General features: G+C 36.3%; 1 protein-coding gene across 2 annotated transcripts in view; it reads left to right on the plus strand.

Annotated features, from left to right (window-relative positions):
• Positions 1-8,516, plus strand: part of LOC111872055 (protein sister of odd and bowel) — a 21,999-nt gene extending 13,483 nt beyond the window's left edge. The window contains exons 7-8 of one of the 2 annotated variants that reach the window (XR_002844163.2): positions 1,981-3,227; positions 7,083-8,516. Coding sequence is in view for 1 of the 2 variants with exons in the window: in XM_023865556.2 (XP_023721324.1) it covers positions 1,981-3,076 (1,096 nt within the window). In the remaining variant the exon portion in view is untranslated. Of the gene's footprint in view, positions 1-1,980; positions 4,526-7,082 lie in introns of those variants that run through there. The other variant, XM_023865556.2, reaches the window with a different exon arrangement.
• The last annotated feature ends 4,187 nt before the right edge of the window (positions 8,517-12,703 follow it).

Below are 12,703 nucleotides of genomic sequence, written 5' to 3' on the forward strand. Positions count from 1 at the left end.
CCCCCCCCCCCTAATTTTTTTATTTTTTGCCACAGAGCTTCAGAACCCCCTACTTAATTGGTTATAGCTCGCCCATCTGTTTCAGTAATGTGAAGGTGGTTCAGAGTTAACTTGGACTTTATTTTTCCCTGAATATATGGGCGCCATAGAAATAAACTCTCTGTGGACTATTGGTGGCAGCACTGCACTGCGTGGCAGGTGACCATGTGCCCCACTTCTGCCTGTTAGAGCTAGTGCAAGATGGCATCAGGCCTTGTCACCCATAGTGTAGAGTAGCACTGTATCATCAAATTCCTCATCTTGTCTATATGATGTGGGTTTCCGTGATGCTTGTAATATATTAGAGGGTGATAATGTCTTCTGGGATTGATTGTCAATGTTCGTTTCATCTGAAAGAAAATTAACTAGTACTGTTTCTTATGTCAGGTAGCTGTTGGGCATATTTTGAGGTTTGTTTGTTTATTCTTATGAATTGGATATGTTCCTTATATTGGGTTTTAAATTTGTGCCCCGTTTGTCCAAGGTACCTTAGTGGGCATTCATTACAATTAACAGTTTCAGCCCCAAACATAAGTGTAAGTACCCACTCTCATTACGGTCTACATACAGTCATGAGTCTACATACAAAAATCAGAAAGAAATACATATAGAACTAATAACAACAGTAGTATGCTAGTAATCATCCACATTATGCAGTGTAATTACATATTACTCATAACTCATTATGATAATACACATTAAATTGCTTTCAGATAAAACAAACATTAACAGTAAAATCCAGAAGACATCATTTTCTAACATACGACAAGCATCACTGAAACCCACGTCATATCATTGAGACACAAATACTATAAATAATTTTAACCTTTAGGTTAACTGTAATATCAAAATACCAACATGTGTTATGATGAGATACAGAATTCAGTGGATTTTAAAAATAATACTAATATGGATTCATATTAGGAAAATTCAGTAACAAGTGACATATTTAAGAAATTGCATGATGATGGTCCAAACATGGATTGAAACATGTAGCAGATGCTAAAATAAAACCAATAGCAGTACAGTGGTATTTGGTTAGTTTTGTTTGAAAAAAATTTGTTTTGTTGACAGCCAGAAAACCACGTCACATCATTGCAGCTTTCTGTTTTATTATTTTATTGCTTTTTGTGCTAGCCTACTACAGAGTGGTACATAAATGATCCCCCAATGTCTCCTGGTTTTGAAATGGCAAGTTTGCTAAGGGGCACATACTAATTACCATGTTGCTGTCAAGAAGGTGTGCATTGCTGTCAGAGTTTTATGCCTGAATTTGTTGTGCCTAATTTAAACAAACAGTGTTTTACGCCTCTGTGGTCTAGTGGTCAGAGTTCCTGGCTGCAGATCCAGAGGTCCCTAGTTTGATTCCCGGTGCTACCAGATTTTCTGAGAAGTATTAAGTCTGGAACAGGGTTCACTCAGCCTTGTGAGGATAATTCAGGAACTATTTCAAGGAAATAGTGGCTCCGGTATAGAAAACCGAAATTAGCAGCTGTGGGGATTCATTTCACTGACCACGCGAAACCCTCTACCTGCTGAAGTTGACAGTAACTTCACCGACAAGCGGTAGTTGCTTGGTTGGTGTAGTTTGCTTGTCGACTCAAGCCACAGACTTTCTTGTGGTTTATGCAGAATAGTGCTATACCCACACACTGGCAACCATTGGACTTTCTCCAAATAACACCTTTCAACCAAGTGTGATTTCTGATCATAATCCTGATGCAGGAATGTCTGGCACTCAGTAGCATGGACATTAATGCACGTGACTTCTTCCTTTGGGGATTCATGAAGGAAGAACTGTTCCCTTAAAGTCAGGCTCATTGATTTTGCTTAGGGCAGTGTTGCCAACTATGTCAGGAGAGATTCAGGTGGCACTTATTTTGAAGTCATAACTCTCATATTGAATTGTTAAAATATATATTGTGTTCTTCTTTTCCATAGATCCTCAATAGCTCAGATTGGCGAATTTCTGCGTATGAAGAGTGTTAATATCATCGATGGGACTTCTGGTCCTACAGCAACACTAGTTGAAGTTGCTGCAGCTCCAAATACTCCTCGGCATTGTGAACGTTGTGGCAAAATTTTTGCTTCCCTTGAAGAACTTCATTCACATTCACCTTGTAATTGCACGACAAATCATGAATCAGAGAACACTGTTGCAGACAGGAACACTGGAAATACGGCAGGCAGTGGTGGTAGCTTTGGTTGCGAGATCTGTGGTAAGCCATTCAAGAGAAAAGAGCATCTATTTCAACACAGGAAACTGCACACTGGTGAAAGGCCGTATGTATGTGTGTCATGCGGTAAGGCATTCAGTCGCAAAGAACATCTGGTCCGACATGCTGTATCACACACGGGACAGAAGATGCACGGTTGTGACCTATGTGGAAAAACTTTTAGTCGAAAGGACAATTTACACAAACATCGCAAAACTCATGGTATAGCTGGGCCATATATTTGTGAAACATGTGGTAAGTCTTTCGTTGTGAAACACTATTACCTGATGCATCGAGGAAGTCATGCCACTCCTGGCTCGTCCATGGCAAACAGCGATGGAACTGGTGAAGGTAATGGTGGCACTGTAACAGCTGAAAATCCCCTCCCATACAAATGTGACATTTGCAATAAGGGATTTGCAATGAAGCAGTATCTTATTACACACAAACAGAGACATCGAAATAAGAACCAGCAGCAGTTACAGGGTGGGCAGGCTGCAACAAATACACCAAATCTTGGACAGTCGCAGAGTAATCAAGTCAAAGTGGAGGATGTTGGTACTAGTGAAGCCCATGTGACTGGAGCTCTTAGTCACAATAATGTTCCACTGACAACAATTAACAACACTGCTCTTCTCACACCAAGCATCTTGCAACATGTGACAACACAACCAAATGCTGGGACTCCTGCTGGAAGTAACTCTGCTACGGCAGCCATGATTCAGGTGTCTTCTTCTGCTGCCACAGCCTACCTCTGTGCACCAACAACAGTAGCTGCTAATGAATTGCTCGAAACCTATAGGCGGTTGCATTCTGCATGATAGTGGGTAGTAAGGGTGGAGCTAACAGTGACTTATTGCTCCATTTCAGTGGAATTGGTTTCATATTTGTTGGTTTTCATAAAGATTCTCTTCTTACCCTGACAGTACTGCTGGACATGTATGGTAATATAACAGGCATTACAACTTCTTGGTAAGTAACACTACATTAGCAAAGCACTGAAGTTACTCTCTAACCTTTACAGTTGATTATTAGTTTGCTTTAACCCCTCAGGCATGCATTTAAACCTCTACTGGCTCTACATAGCCTCACAGGCTGGCAAGGACATACTTGGGATACCGGCTTGAGGGGTTAAAGAGCAGCAAGTACAAGAAGTAATATTACAGTTCATTTAACCTTGTATTGATTCTTCATTTTCCACAAGTGCAAGAGCCAGTACTTTTTTATTGCCAGGTTGTCACTTATGGAAACAATTGAATCACAACAAATATGTCTGGTTTAATTCACTGTACCTCCTTTTGGCAAGGTATGAAAGAGAGGACTTGACTTTATAAAGTTCAGACAAACTTACACAATAGTTATATGTACCTAGAAAGCAATTTTTTTCTTAATGTATACATAACTGAAGAGTGGTAAAATTGAAATTGTAGTAACCAGGATTTTTTTAAAGAATGGACAATGAACGGATTTATATATTTTTTTAATTTACAGTGTTACATATGTATTATTTGATATGCAACGGATTTGCAGATGGTTGTAAAGGCTTTAAAAAATGTTTGGAATCACGTCATCATGATATGGCTACTGCAGTATTGCACAGATGGATATGATGACAAATTTATACAAAATTTTGTTGTAATACCTGAAGGAAAGAACTAACTTTGAAGACCTAGGCATAGATGGAAGGATAAAACTAAAATATATCGTAAATGGTGTGGGTGGGTATATAGGTGGATTCATCTGACTCAGGGTAGGATTCAGTATCAGCCTGTTGTGAATGCAATAATAAACTTTCAGATTCTGTAAAAGGTGAAAATTTCTTGAGTGAGCTGTTAGATAGACTCCAGTTCATGTTCTCATACATCTGTTTAAGCCCATAAGATTTCATGTCATGCTTGGTCAGAATAGTTCTACGTGAGCCAAAATACAATTCTGATTTATGTTGAAGTACCGTAATTAATAGCACCATTATCATAGTTCTGATCTTTATATCATAGCATTAAAACACATAGCCTTTGTGTGTGTTCATGTGTTCATTCATTAACAGGAAAAAGCTTATTATGAATTATGACAGTGACTAGCACCATGTCTGTCTGAATCTTCAATCACTAGGCAGTAAGAATGGAGAAATGTTTGCATTTTGATTTTTGTGTGATTAATGTACTAGCCTGGTATTCAAAAGGTCATTGGTTCAGCTCCACCTACCTCCACTGATTTTCAAGTAAAATACATGTATGTATTATATATATAAATCGCTCGGTAAGTTACAACCAAACGCCAGAAAATTGGAGCGGAGCCAACTTTCAAAATACTGTGTATATAAATATACCTCAGATAATAGATAATTCGCAACATAATATTGGTGTAATGCATTTCAACCAGTGCCATGGACCTTTAAGAGCAGAGTTTTCAAACTTTTTGCATGACACCCACCAAAAAATACACATTTTTCACCTTGACCCATAGCAAGAAGGTGGAATTTTGTGTGCGCGCGCATGCATTTTTATATAAACACACACACATTCAGTTAGTGACATTTAGATTTTTCAAGGCTACAGTTTATTAACTAATAAAAATACTCAGAAATATTAAACAAAAAAATTATCCACATATGTTGGAAATTTGTTATTGTAAAATTCCCAACTATAGATGTCCAACTGAAACTCGGTTTCATTCCACACACCGTTCAGCATCTCTGGTGTGACCATAGTAGTGGTTGTGGTGATCGATGTTAAAAATAAAAGAGTGCCGTCAAATTGGGTGACTTCGAGGCCAAGAGATGAGGCCTTCTTGATCAGGGAATCTCATGTCAAGCACATCATGAACAATATTACCATAGTGGAGAGGAGCATTGTCATGTTGAATATTTTTAACTCTTCATGTCTCCATTTGCAGGAATACATAGTTGTGAAGTATACTGAGGTATGTGCTACCATTAACAGTGGCCTTTGTGGAAAAGAGGAGTCTTATAACCAGGGCCCGGATTTGGATGACCTGAAAATATTTAAAGAATGGCCTATAAAATGACCGAACAAAAACCAGAAAAATGACCTAAAATATGACCCAAAAATGTAATATGCGGGGCCCGGATTTTGATGACCTGAAAATATTAAAAAAATGACCTATAAAATGACCAAAAAAATCCAGAAAAATGACCTAAAGGAGAAAAGAAAGAACACTTCGCTTCCATATTATTCACATTTCAGAAAACATGTGAAGAAAAATTCCCTAAAATGGCCAAAAATGACAAGAAATACCCTTAAAAGTCCAAAAAATTACCTTAAACCTAAAAATGACAAAACATTACCTATAAAATTTACATTTCTGTAACCAGCAGCTCATATCCGAGATTTATATATTTAAGAGCATTGCATAGGATAAAAGGAAAAAAAGATGACATGTCATCAAAATCAGTGCCCTGCTTATAACTGTTATATGAGTATAGTAGGCTGCATTAAACATTTCTATTTTCTAAGTCATGAACATGCAGAATAGCATCTCTGTGATTCTTAGTTACCCATATGTTGCAGTTAAAGTAAGTAAAAAGTAAAGCTACCCCTATGCATGTTTGTTACATTGCTGGCATGACAATTAGTTCATCAGTGAAAATATTGATTGAAGGTAATCTGTGTCCTTTGCTAGTCAGTCCAGAACAAAAGTAGCAAAATTTGTTTCCTGAGGGAGCCACAGTTTGTATGCTTACAAATCTGACCATTTAGGCAAAACTATGGGTGCACGTGGTAGTGTAGCAACCTTCCGGCTTGTAGCATAGTGCCTCAACCACTACGCTACCACGTGCGCCAGTTAGTAAAATGTAGCTTCATAAAATCAAGGAGTCACTAACTGGACCCCTGTGGCTGTGTACCTACGGTATATAAATGCACACACCCAGACTCCTTCACATGCATACACACAAGGAATGAATGAGAAATGATAGTAACATAATATGGTAGGCTCTGAGGGGGAAATAAATACCATGAACACATAGATAGTGGTTGATTAAAGCTGTTTATTTACTTCATGCAACAAATGTACCTGCCTGTTGTTGAATATGTGGTGTGACCATTCTGCCCTATATCATGTTGGCAACAAAGATCATACGTCTAACATACAGGTTATTTCAAATTGCAGTAGTAATAACACATTCTTGTTACATAGCAGTGGGAATTCTTTCCGAATCCTGATCCAAAATGATAAATTTGATGTCTTGTGATCGTTTTTTTTTTCTGTGTATAGAAAATTAAGTTACAACTGTTCATTTCCTCCTCCTGGTACCATGGTCAATTGCAAAATTAATTCAAGAATTTTAAAAGCAAAAGGATTTATTGTGCAGACACTTTTCTTAGTAATTTCACATCTCTCATCTGGAAAGCAGTCACTGAATATTTCAAAATAATATGAAGTATTTGTATGTAAGATTTTATTTCAAGCACTTCTTGTTAATATCAGTTTCCTCAGAATGCTGCAGTGATGATCGGGGCATATATTAGCTCTGCTAGTTTTACATTGTGCTGTCATAACTTTATTTTTTTTTTTTTTATCTTTGAATATTTCATCATGATATACATAGTTTTTACTCTCATAAACAGGTATCCCTCAGTTTACAAAGGTAATTTGTTCTGTGAAAACTGTACAGTAAAATTCATAAATCAAAAATTATATTCGCTTTACTTTCATGTAGAAATCACTGACTCAGCCATAGTTCCCAGAAAATTGCCCAAATATTTTTAACATGTTTAATTAGTAAATAAACATTAAAGTAAGGACTAATATAATAATCTTGTTGCAAATAAAACTGTATTATTTTATTGACACTTATTTCCACAGAGCTGATGCAGTTCATCTTGTAGCCGAGCTTATTGCTGTCCTCAGTTCCTTTGGCATATCAGCACCTCTTACAACCATTTTAACTTATTTTGGAGTCATGATGGATATAAATAACATATATTTATGGATAAAATTTGAGCACCAAGAGCACAGCTGATTCTTTACAGTCACAACCATGGATCAATAGCAATGTGTGCGGATATACTAGGAAGGTGGGATATCTGATTCTCCCCACATGTTACGTTATGTATTTCTCTGCTCGTGTTAAAAAAGGGAATAAAAACTTTTACAGACAGGTTATTCGTTATAGAAGAAATGAAATTTGTTAAGTGAAAAACAAATATGAATTAACATGCATTGTTGTAGCAAAAATTTGCATATTGAGTCTTCATAAAATGAGGGACATGTGTACATGATATGAGAAAGTACTGTGATCATGAAACCCTAGATCTGTCGCATCACTAATTATATGACCAGTTGCAAGAGCATGCCAAGAGTTCAATAATGAAAAAAAGTCTTCACCATATGTTGCCCCAAGTTGTAACAGAATCCCATCTATCTTGCAGAACAACGGTGATAACAGGGAAGTGATACTTCTGGGTGATATCCCCTATATAAGCAGGCAGAAAATCTCCACTGAAGTGAATCAAGTACCCCTAAGACCAGTGTTGTGGGTGCAAATGATGGACCGTGTCTTGGACGCTCATGCACACAGACATTTGCAGTCCAATGTAGTTCCCTCACCTGAAGTATTATCTGTTGATAATTCAACCTAATATGGGTCTTGATATGATCAGCCTTGTATTTAAGAAAAAACAAACTTGTGAGAGTTGAGGTGTTGGTAGTATCCCATGTTGGTTGGAATGTCCCTGATCCTCTGGTTGTGAGATTCACCTCACAGTTGGTAGCTAATGATGCACTATTGAGGACATCCATAATATTTGGTGGAGTAACCTCCTCTCTCCTTACCCAAGACTCCAGGTGCCTAAGTGTCAGGGCATGCTTCATATATTGTCTTAGTAATGGATAATTTATCCCTTAGTTCAGTTAATACCCGATGCCTTGCACATGGACGCTTCATGAAGAGCAGGTCTTCACACTCATCTAGGGTAATGGGTAGGGATAAGTGACTATCGGGTGGTGTCGCACTGTCGTCTTCCATTCTGTGCTGCAGTGGTATTTTTTATCTTTTTCTAAATAATCCATAACTACAATGCTTAACATACCTTATCCCATACTTAACAAAATAAACTCAAACATTGTATATTTATATACAATATATATATAAAGAAATACTTGGAAAAAAAAAGTATGTGTGTGTGTGTGTAGCTTTTTAGAAGCAGAACCGTTGGACAGACTTTATTTATACACTGATATATTGGGTTTTTGGACTTTAGCCATCGTCCTGGTTTTTAAGATAACTAATAAAAACACGACGTTTCAGAAACTGGATCTGTTTCCGTCCTCAGGTGAAGGAAAACACCTATTCTATTGGGTCTGTTAGAGAGAGCTAGCCTCAATCACTGTTTCTATTAGTTATCTTAAAAACCAGGACGATGGCTAAAGTCCAAAAACCCAATATATCAGTGTGTTATACACCATCGTCAGAATCCTATAGTAAAGACTTTATTTATATTCTGTGTTTAATATTTCATTATAGCTTCAAAAAAATAAGACCCTTCACAGGTACCTGAAAACACAAAATTGCAATTCTGATTAAATGTCAGTAATTTATGGAGACCATCTCCCCAAACGAAACTGTGTATATGGTATCTTGATCAAAATAGTGGTGTGCCTCATTACAGCCAAAATGTGCATATGAGAATGTATGCGGATTGTCTTTGCGCTATCTTTTTTCTTGTAATCTGAAATTAAATTTATTAGGATTCAGAAAGTGTCAGCTAAAATATACGAAATTTATTGTTCAACTGTTGTCAGAAAAATTGTCTGCTAAATTAGAGCTTTTTCAAACAGAAAAATGTTCATTCTGGTTATTACTGATGTTTTCTGATGGCCGCACGATAGCTCAAGCGGTTAGTCGCTGGTTTCCCACCACAGCAGCCTGGGTTCAATCCCGGCTCTGGTCAAGTGGGATTTGTGGTGGACAAAGTGGCGGTGGGGCAGGTTTTCTCAAAGTACTTTGGTTCCCCCTGCCAATCTTCACTCCATGAAATTCTCTATCATCATAATCACCCATGGCAGGTACAGTAGGCCAATCAGTGGCCACCGTGCTGAGTGGACCCAGCTGGATTCCACCTCCCACTAAGCAAATTAAAATTTTTTTTTGCTGATGTTTTGGTGTGGTAAAGTAAATGTTTGTCATCAGTAATATCTCTGAACAAAATCTTTGAAGATATTCAGGAGCTATACCTCCACTCCCCATATGTCCCCATGGCATAGTTCTTACTTACATAATTAATTACTGGAATCATTTTACATTTTTGCCAGTTATTCAGAGGTCTTCATCTAATAAAATTAATGATTTTATTCCTACCTTCAGTACTTCCATAATACTGGGGGAATATTCTTTGGTGCCAAAGTTTCACAGTGGATGAAACAGTGATAACAAATAGCAGAATTATCAATTGCCTGCATAATCTTTTAACTCTCCACAGTGTCTTCCTGTTGTAATTGCAGCACTCTCACTCCTCTACACTTACCTCAATTCAGTTCTCCAGCTGTGCACTCTTCCAGTGCTGTGCATATAAGTAGTTCAGTTATGTTGGAACTAAATGTAAGCAGCACACATCTCACATAAACTGAAAGTGTTATGCAGTATGAAAATATCAAGCTCTCATCAGTTTGGAAGAATGTTTCCAGTAATTATATGTACCATTTTCTCTTTTGCCATATGATATACAGCTTGATAGGATGACAACAGGGCTTTATCATCAGTAACAGAAAGGCAAAGAAATTTCTCCAACTTAAAATCTTGTTTCTTTTTTTTTTGAGAATATTTTACAGTATCAATAAGCTCAGCATGCTTCTTTCTGAAGGCATTTTTAATTTTGTAATTTTAAGCTTGTATTTCATTACAAATAATATATTGAGGCTTAGCATTTGTATTTTTGAAATTTGATGAAATGTTATTTCAAGTAACTCTCTTTGAACGGCCTTAACACACTTTTCTTTTCCTGGAATGTGACTGAGACAGAGTTGAACTCAAGGCGATATTCTTTCTAGAATTCAGCATTCTTAATACTTGGCAATCACAGACTCACACTTAAATCTGAATTTTCATTTGTATGACATATTTTTCACTTTGTTGGCTTTCTTTTAGTAACAGAGAAAGTTGATTTGAGGAATAATTTAAACTTTCAAGAATGTTATTACATGCGCACACACACACAGTGAGTATTAAACACTGAATGGATGCATCGCACAGTTGACAGGCAGTACTGTCATTCTTCCCATTAGGAAAATTCAATTAAATATTTGGTTATAAACAATAGCAATTTGTTTTCTTATTGTTCAGTAAATTTGATTATAAAAACCTTTTTATTCATAAATATGTATAATATATTTGTATAAAACTATTTTAAAGAAATAAAATTTTACTGCCCGTAACATTTTTATGGAGTTCAGCAGTCTCGTCTCTGATTTATTTGGCGGCCTGTCCCCCTTGAATCGTGTGCATCTTACACAACTGCTAACAGGATCCTGCTGATAGGCAGTCATGGTGTAATACTTTATGCCTAACTGTAACATTATATGGCATGCAATGACAGATGATTTACAGACAAATTTTGTGAACTGTACTATTTAAAAGTACTAGTCATTAAAATTGCAATTTCAGTTTTATTTAAAATAATATGTATATATGTGAACTATATGTTTTGACATTCATCATTCAGGTTCATAGTTGTAACATGTAGTTCATGTATATATTTGGAATGTTATTGTGAAAAATATAAGTTTATCATTATTGTTTTCAAATAGTAACACTTTATGTTACGTGCGAGAGAAGTATATTATACTTTCAATTGTCCTTACAAGGTGTACAAGTAATAAGAAAAACAAGTTCTGGATGTGAACAGGAGACCATACTCGTAGGTATTGTTGAAAATGAAAATTAACTTTTATGTGAAACATTCTAACTCTGATAAATATTTAAGGATTTTTACTGAAGATAAATGCAGAAACACGTGTAGATCTTCATGCAAAGAGGTCGCTAAAATTGTCCAGTTTAAATGTAAAGTGAGCAGTTCTTTCAAAGTTCTCCAAACTCAGATTTCAAGAAAATGTGTTCAGTGGATTTAAAGTTGTTTCATGGCTACAGACGGATGTATTGAGCAAATATAATAGGTGCTCAGGTTGCAAATACAGCTAAAAGATGAATGAATAAGCCATGAATTGCATATTCCATGTACAGATCACAGGAGTATACCATATAATTTAACTGCGAAGTTCAGTGTACCTCAGTAGGATGCTGTACCACAGAATTATGCAATTCAGATTTATACAGTAAATTCAAAGTTATTTGGCATGTCTGGATTACTGGGTGTGCCAGTTAATGGCTGCTGATTGCATGTGAAAAACTCTTGAGTCAAAACACATTCTTGCTTTCGTTCTTGCATGGATGTCTCTGTAACCAACAAGGTTGTTTGCAGATGAAAATTTTCAGATACACTGCAGTGCAATCACATATTCAACTAGCCTGTACTGTAATGGCACCTACACGAGGGAAGACAATGGGCAGTACAGATAATGATAGCAGGGAGGCCATGTAGTGGGTGAACATATGTTTAACTAAGTAACTTTACAAAAATGGCAAATTTTCTTTGAAATATTTGCCATTTGCATGAGAATTCTGGATGCTTGGATACTAGAAATTTTGGAGTTCACTGAATTTTCTATTTCTCCACTGAAATGTAAAATTAAAATGTTAGTGATTATTTATAAAAAGTGCACTAATGTTCATCTATATTAACTGATTTTACATGAGCTTCAACCCAGTGACAGTTTGAAAAACACTTTTAATATTACATTATTTTGGAATGCCATGGTAATAGTAAATTTTCTGCAGTTCAGTGAATGAAAGTAACTGATTGCTTCCACAAGATAGTAACATGTCAGTCAGAATTTGAATGGCGTTAAAAAGTTGTGTTCAAATTGATAATGCATCTTGTCTCTTCATTGAAAATTATTTTAATATACGATAGTGGATCCTTACGTGTAACTTAAATACTGAATCTTTACTGTGTCAGTGAAATACATGCTTCCCATATTACTGTACAGTTACATGGAAGTATAACTAAGAATGACATTAAACAGCACTCTACCAATTGTGAAAATTGATACTGTATTTATATGAATAATCAGCTCTGAACATTGGTCACACCCTGGTTTTGTTACCAGGGATGGGGGTGGTTGCCTAATCTCTCCCCTAAAGGAAAGAAAAATAAAAACTTGCTACAGAGTGTGATGCTAATGACTTAGCTATGTGCCATCAGGCATACTGTTTGGATGTGGGAAATTTAATCAAATCGTTAAAACACTGACTAAAAAATTGGAAATGCTTGGAAAATAATGTAAGGCTGTTGGCTCAGTTTTATGTAACATCTGCATGATTTGAACTACTTGCCAGATTCTCTGCAGAAATGATTACAGATATTGTAATA

Source organism: Cryptotermes secundus, unplaced genomic scaffold (genome assembly GCF_002891405.2).
Source record: "Cryptotermes secundus unplaced genomic scaffold, Csec_1.0 scaffold162, whole genome shotgun sequence".
NCBI lineage: Eukaryota > Metazoa > Arthropoda > Insecta > Blattodea > Kalotermitidae > Cryptotermes > Cryptotermes secundus.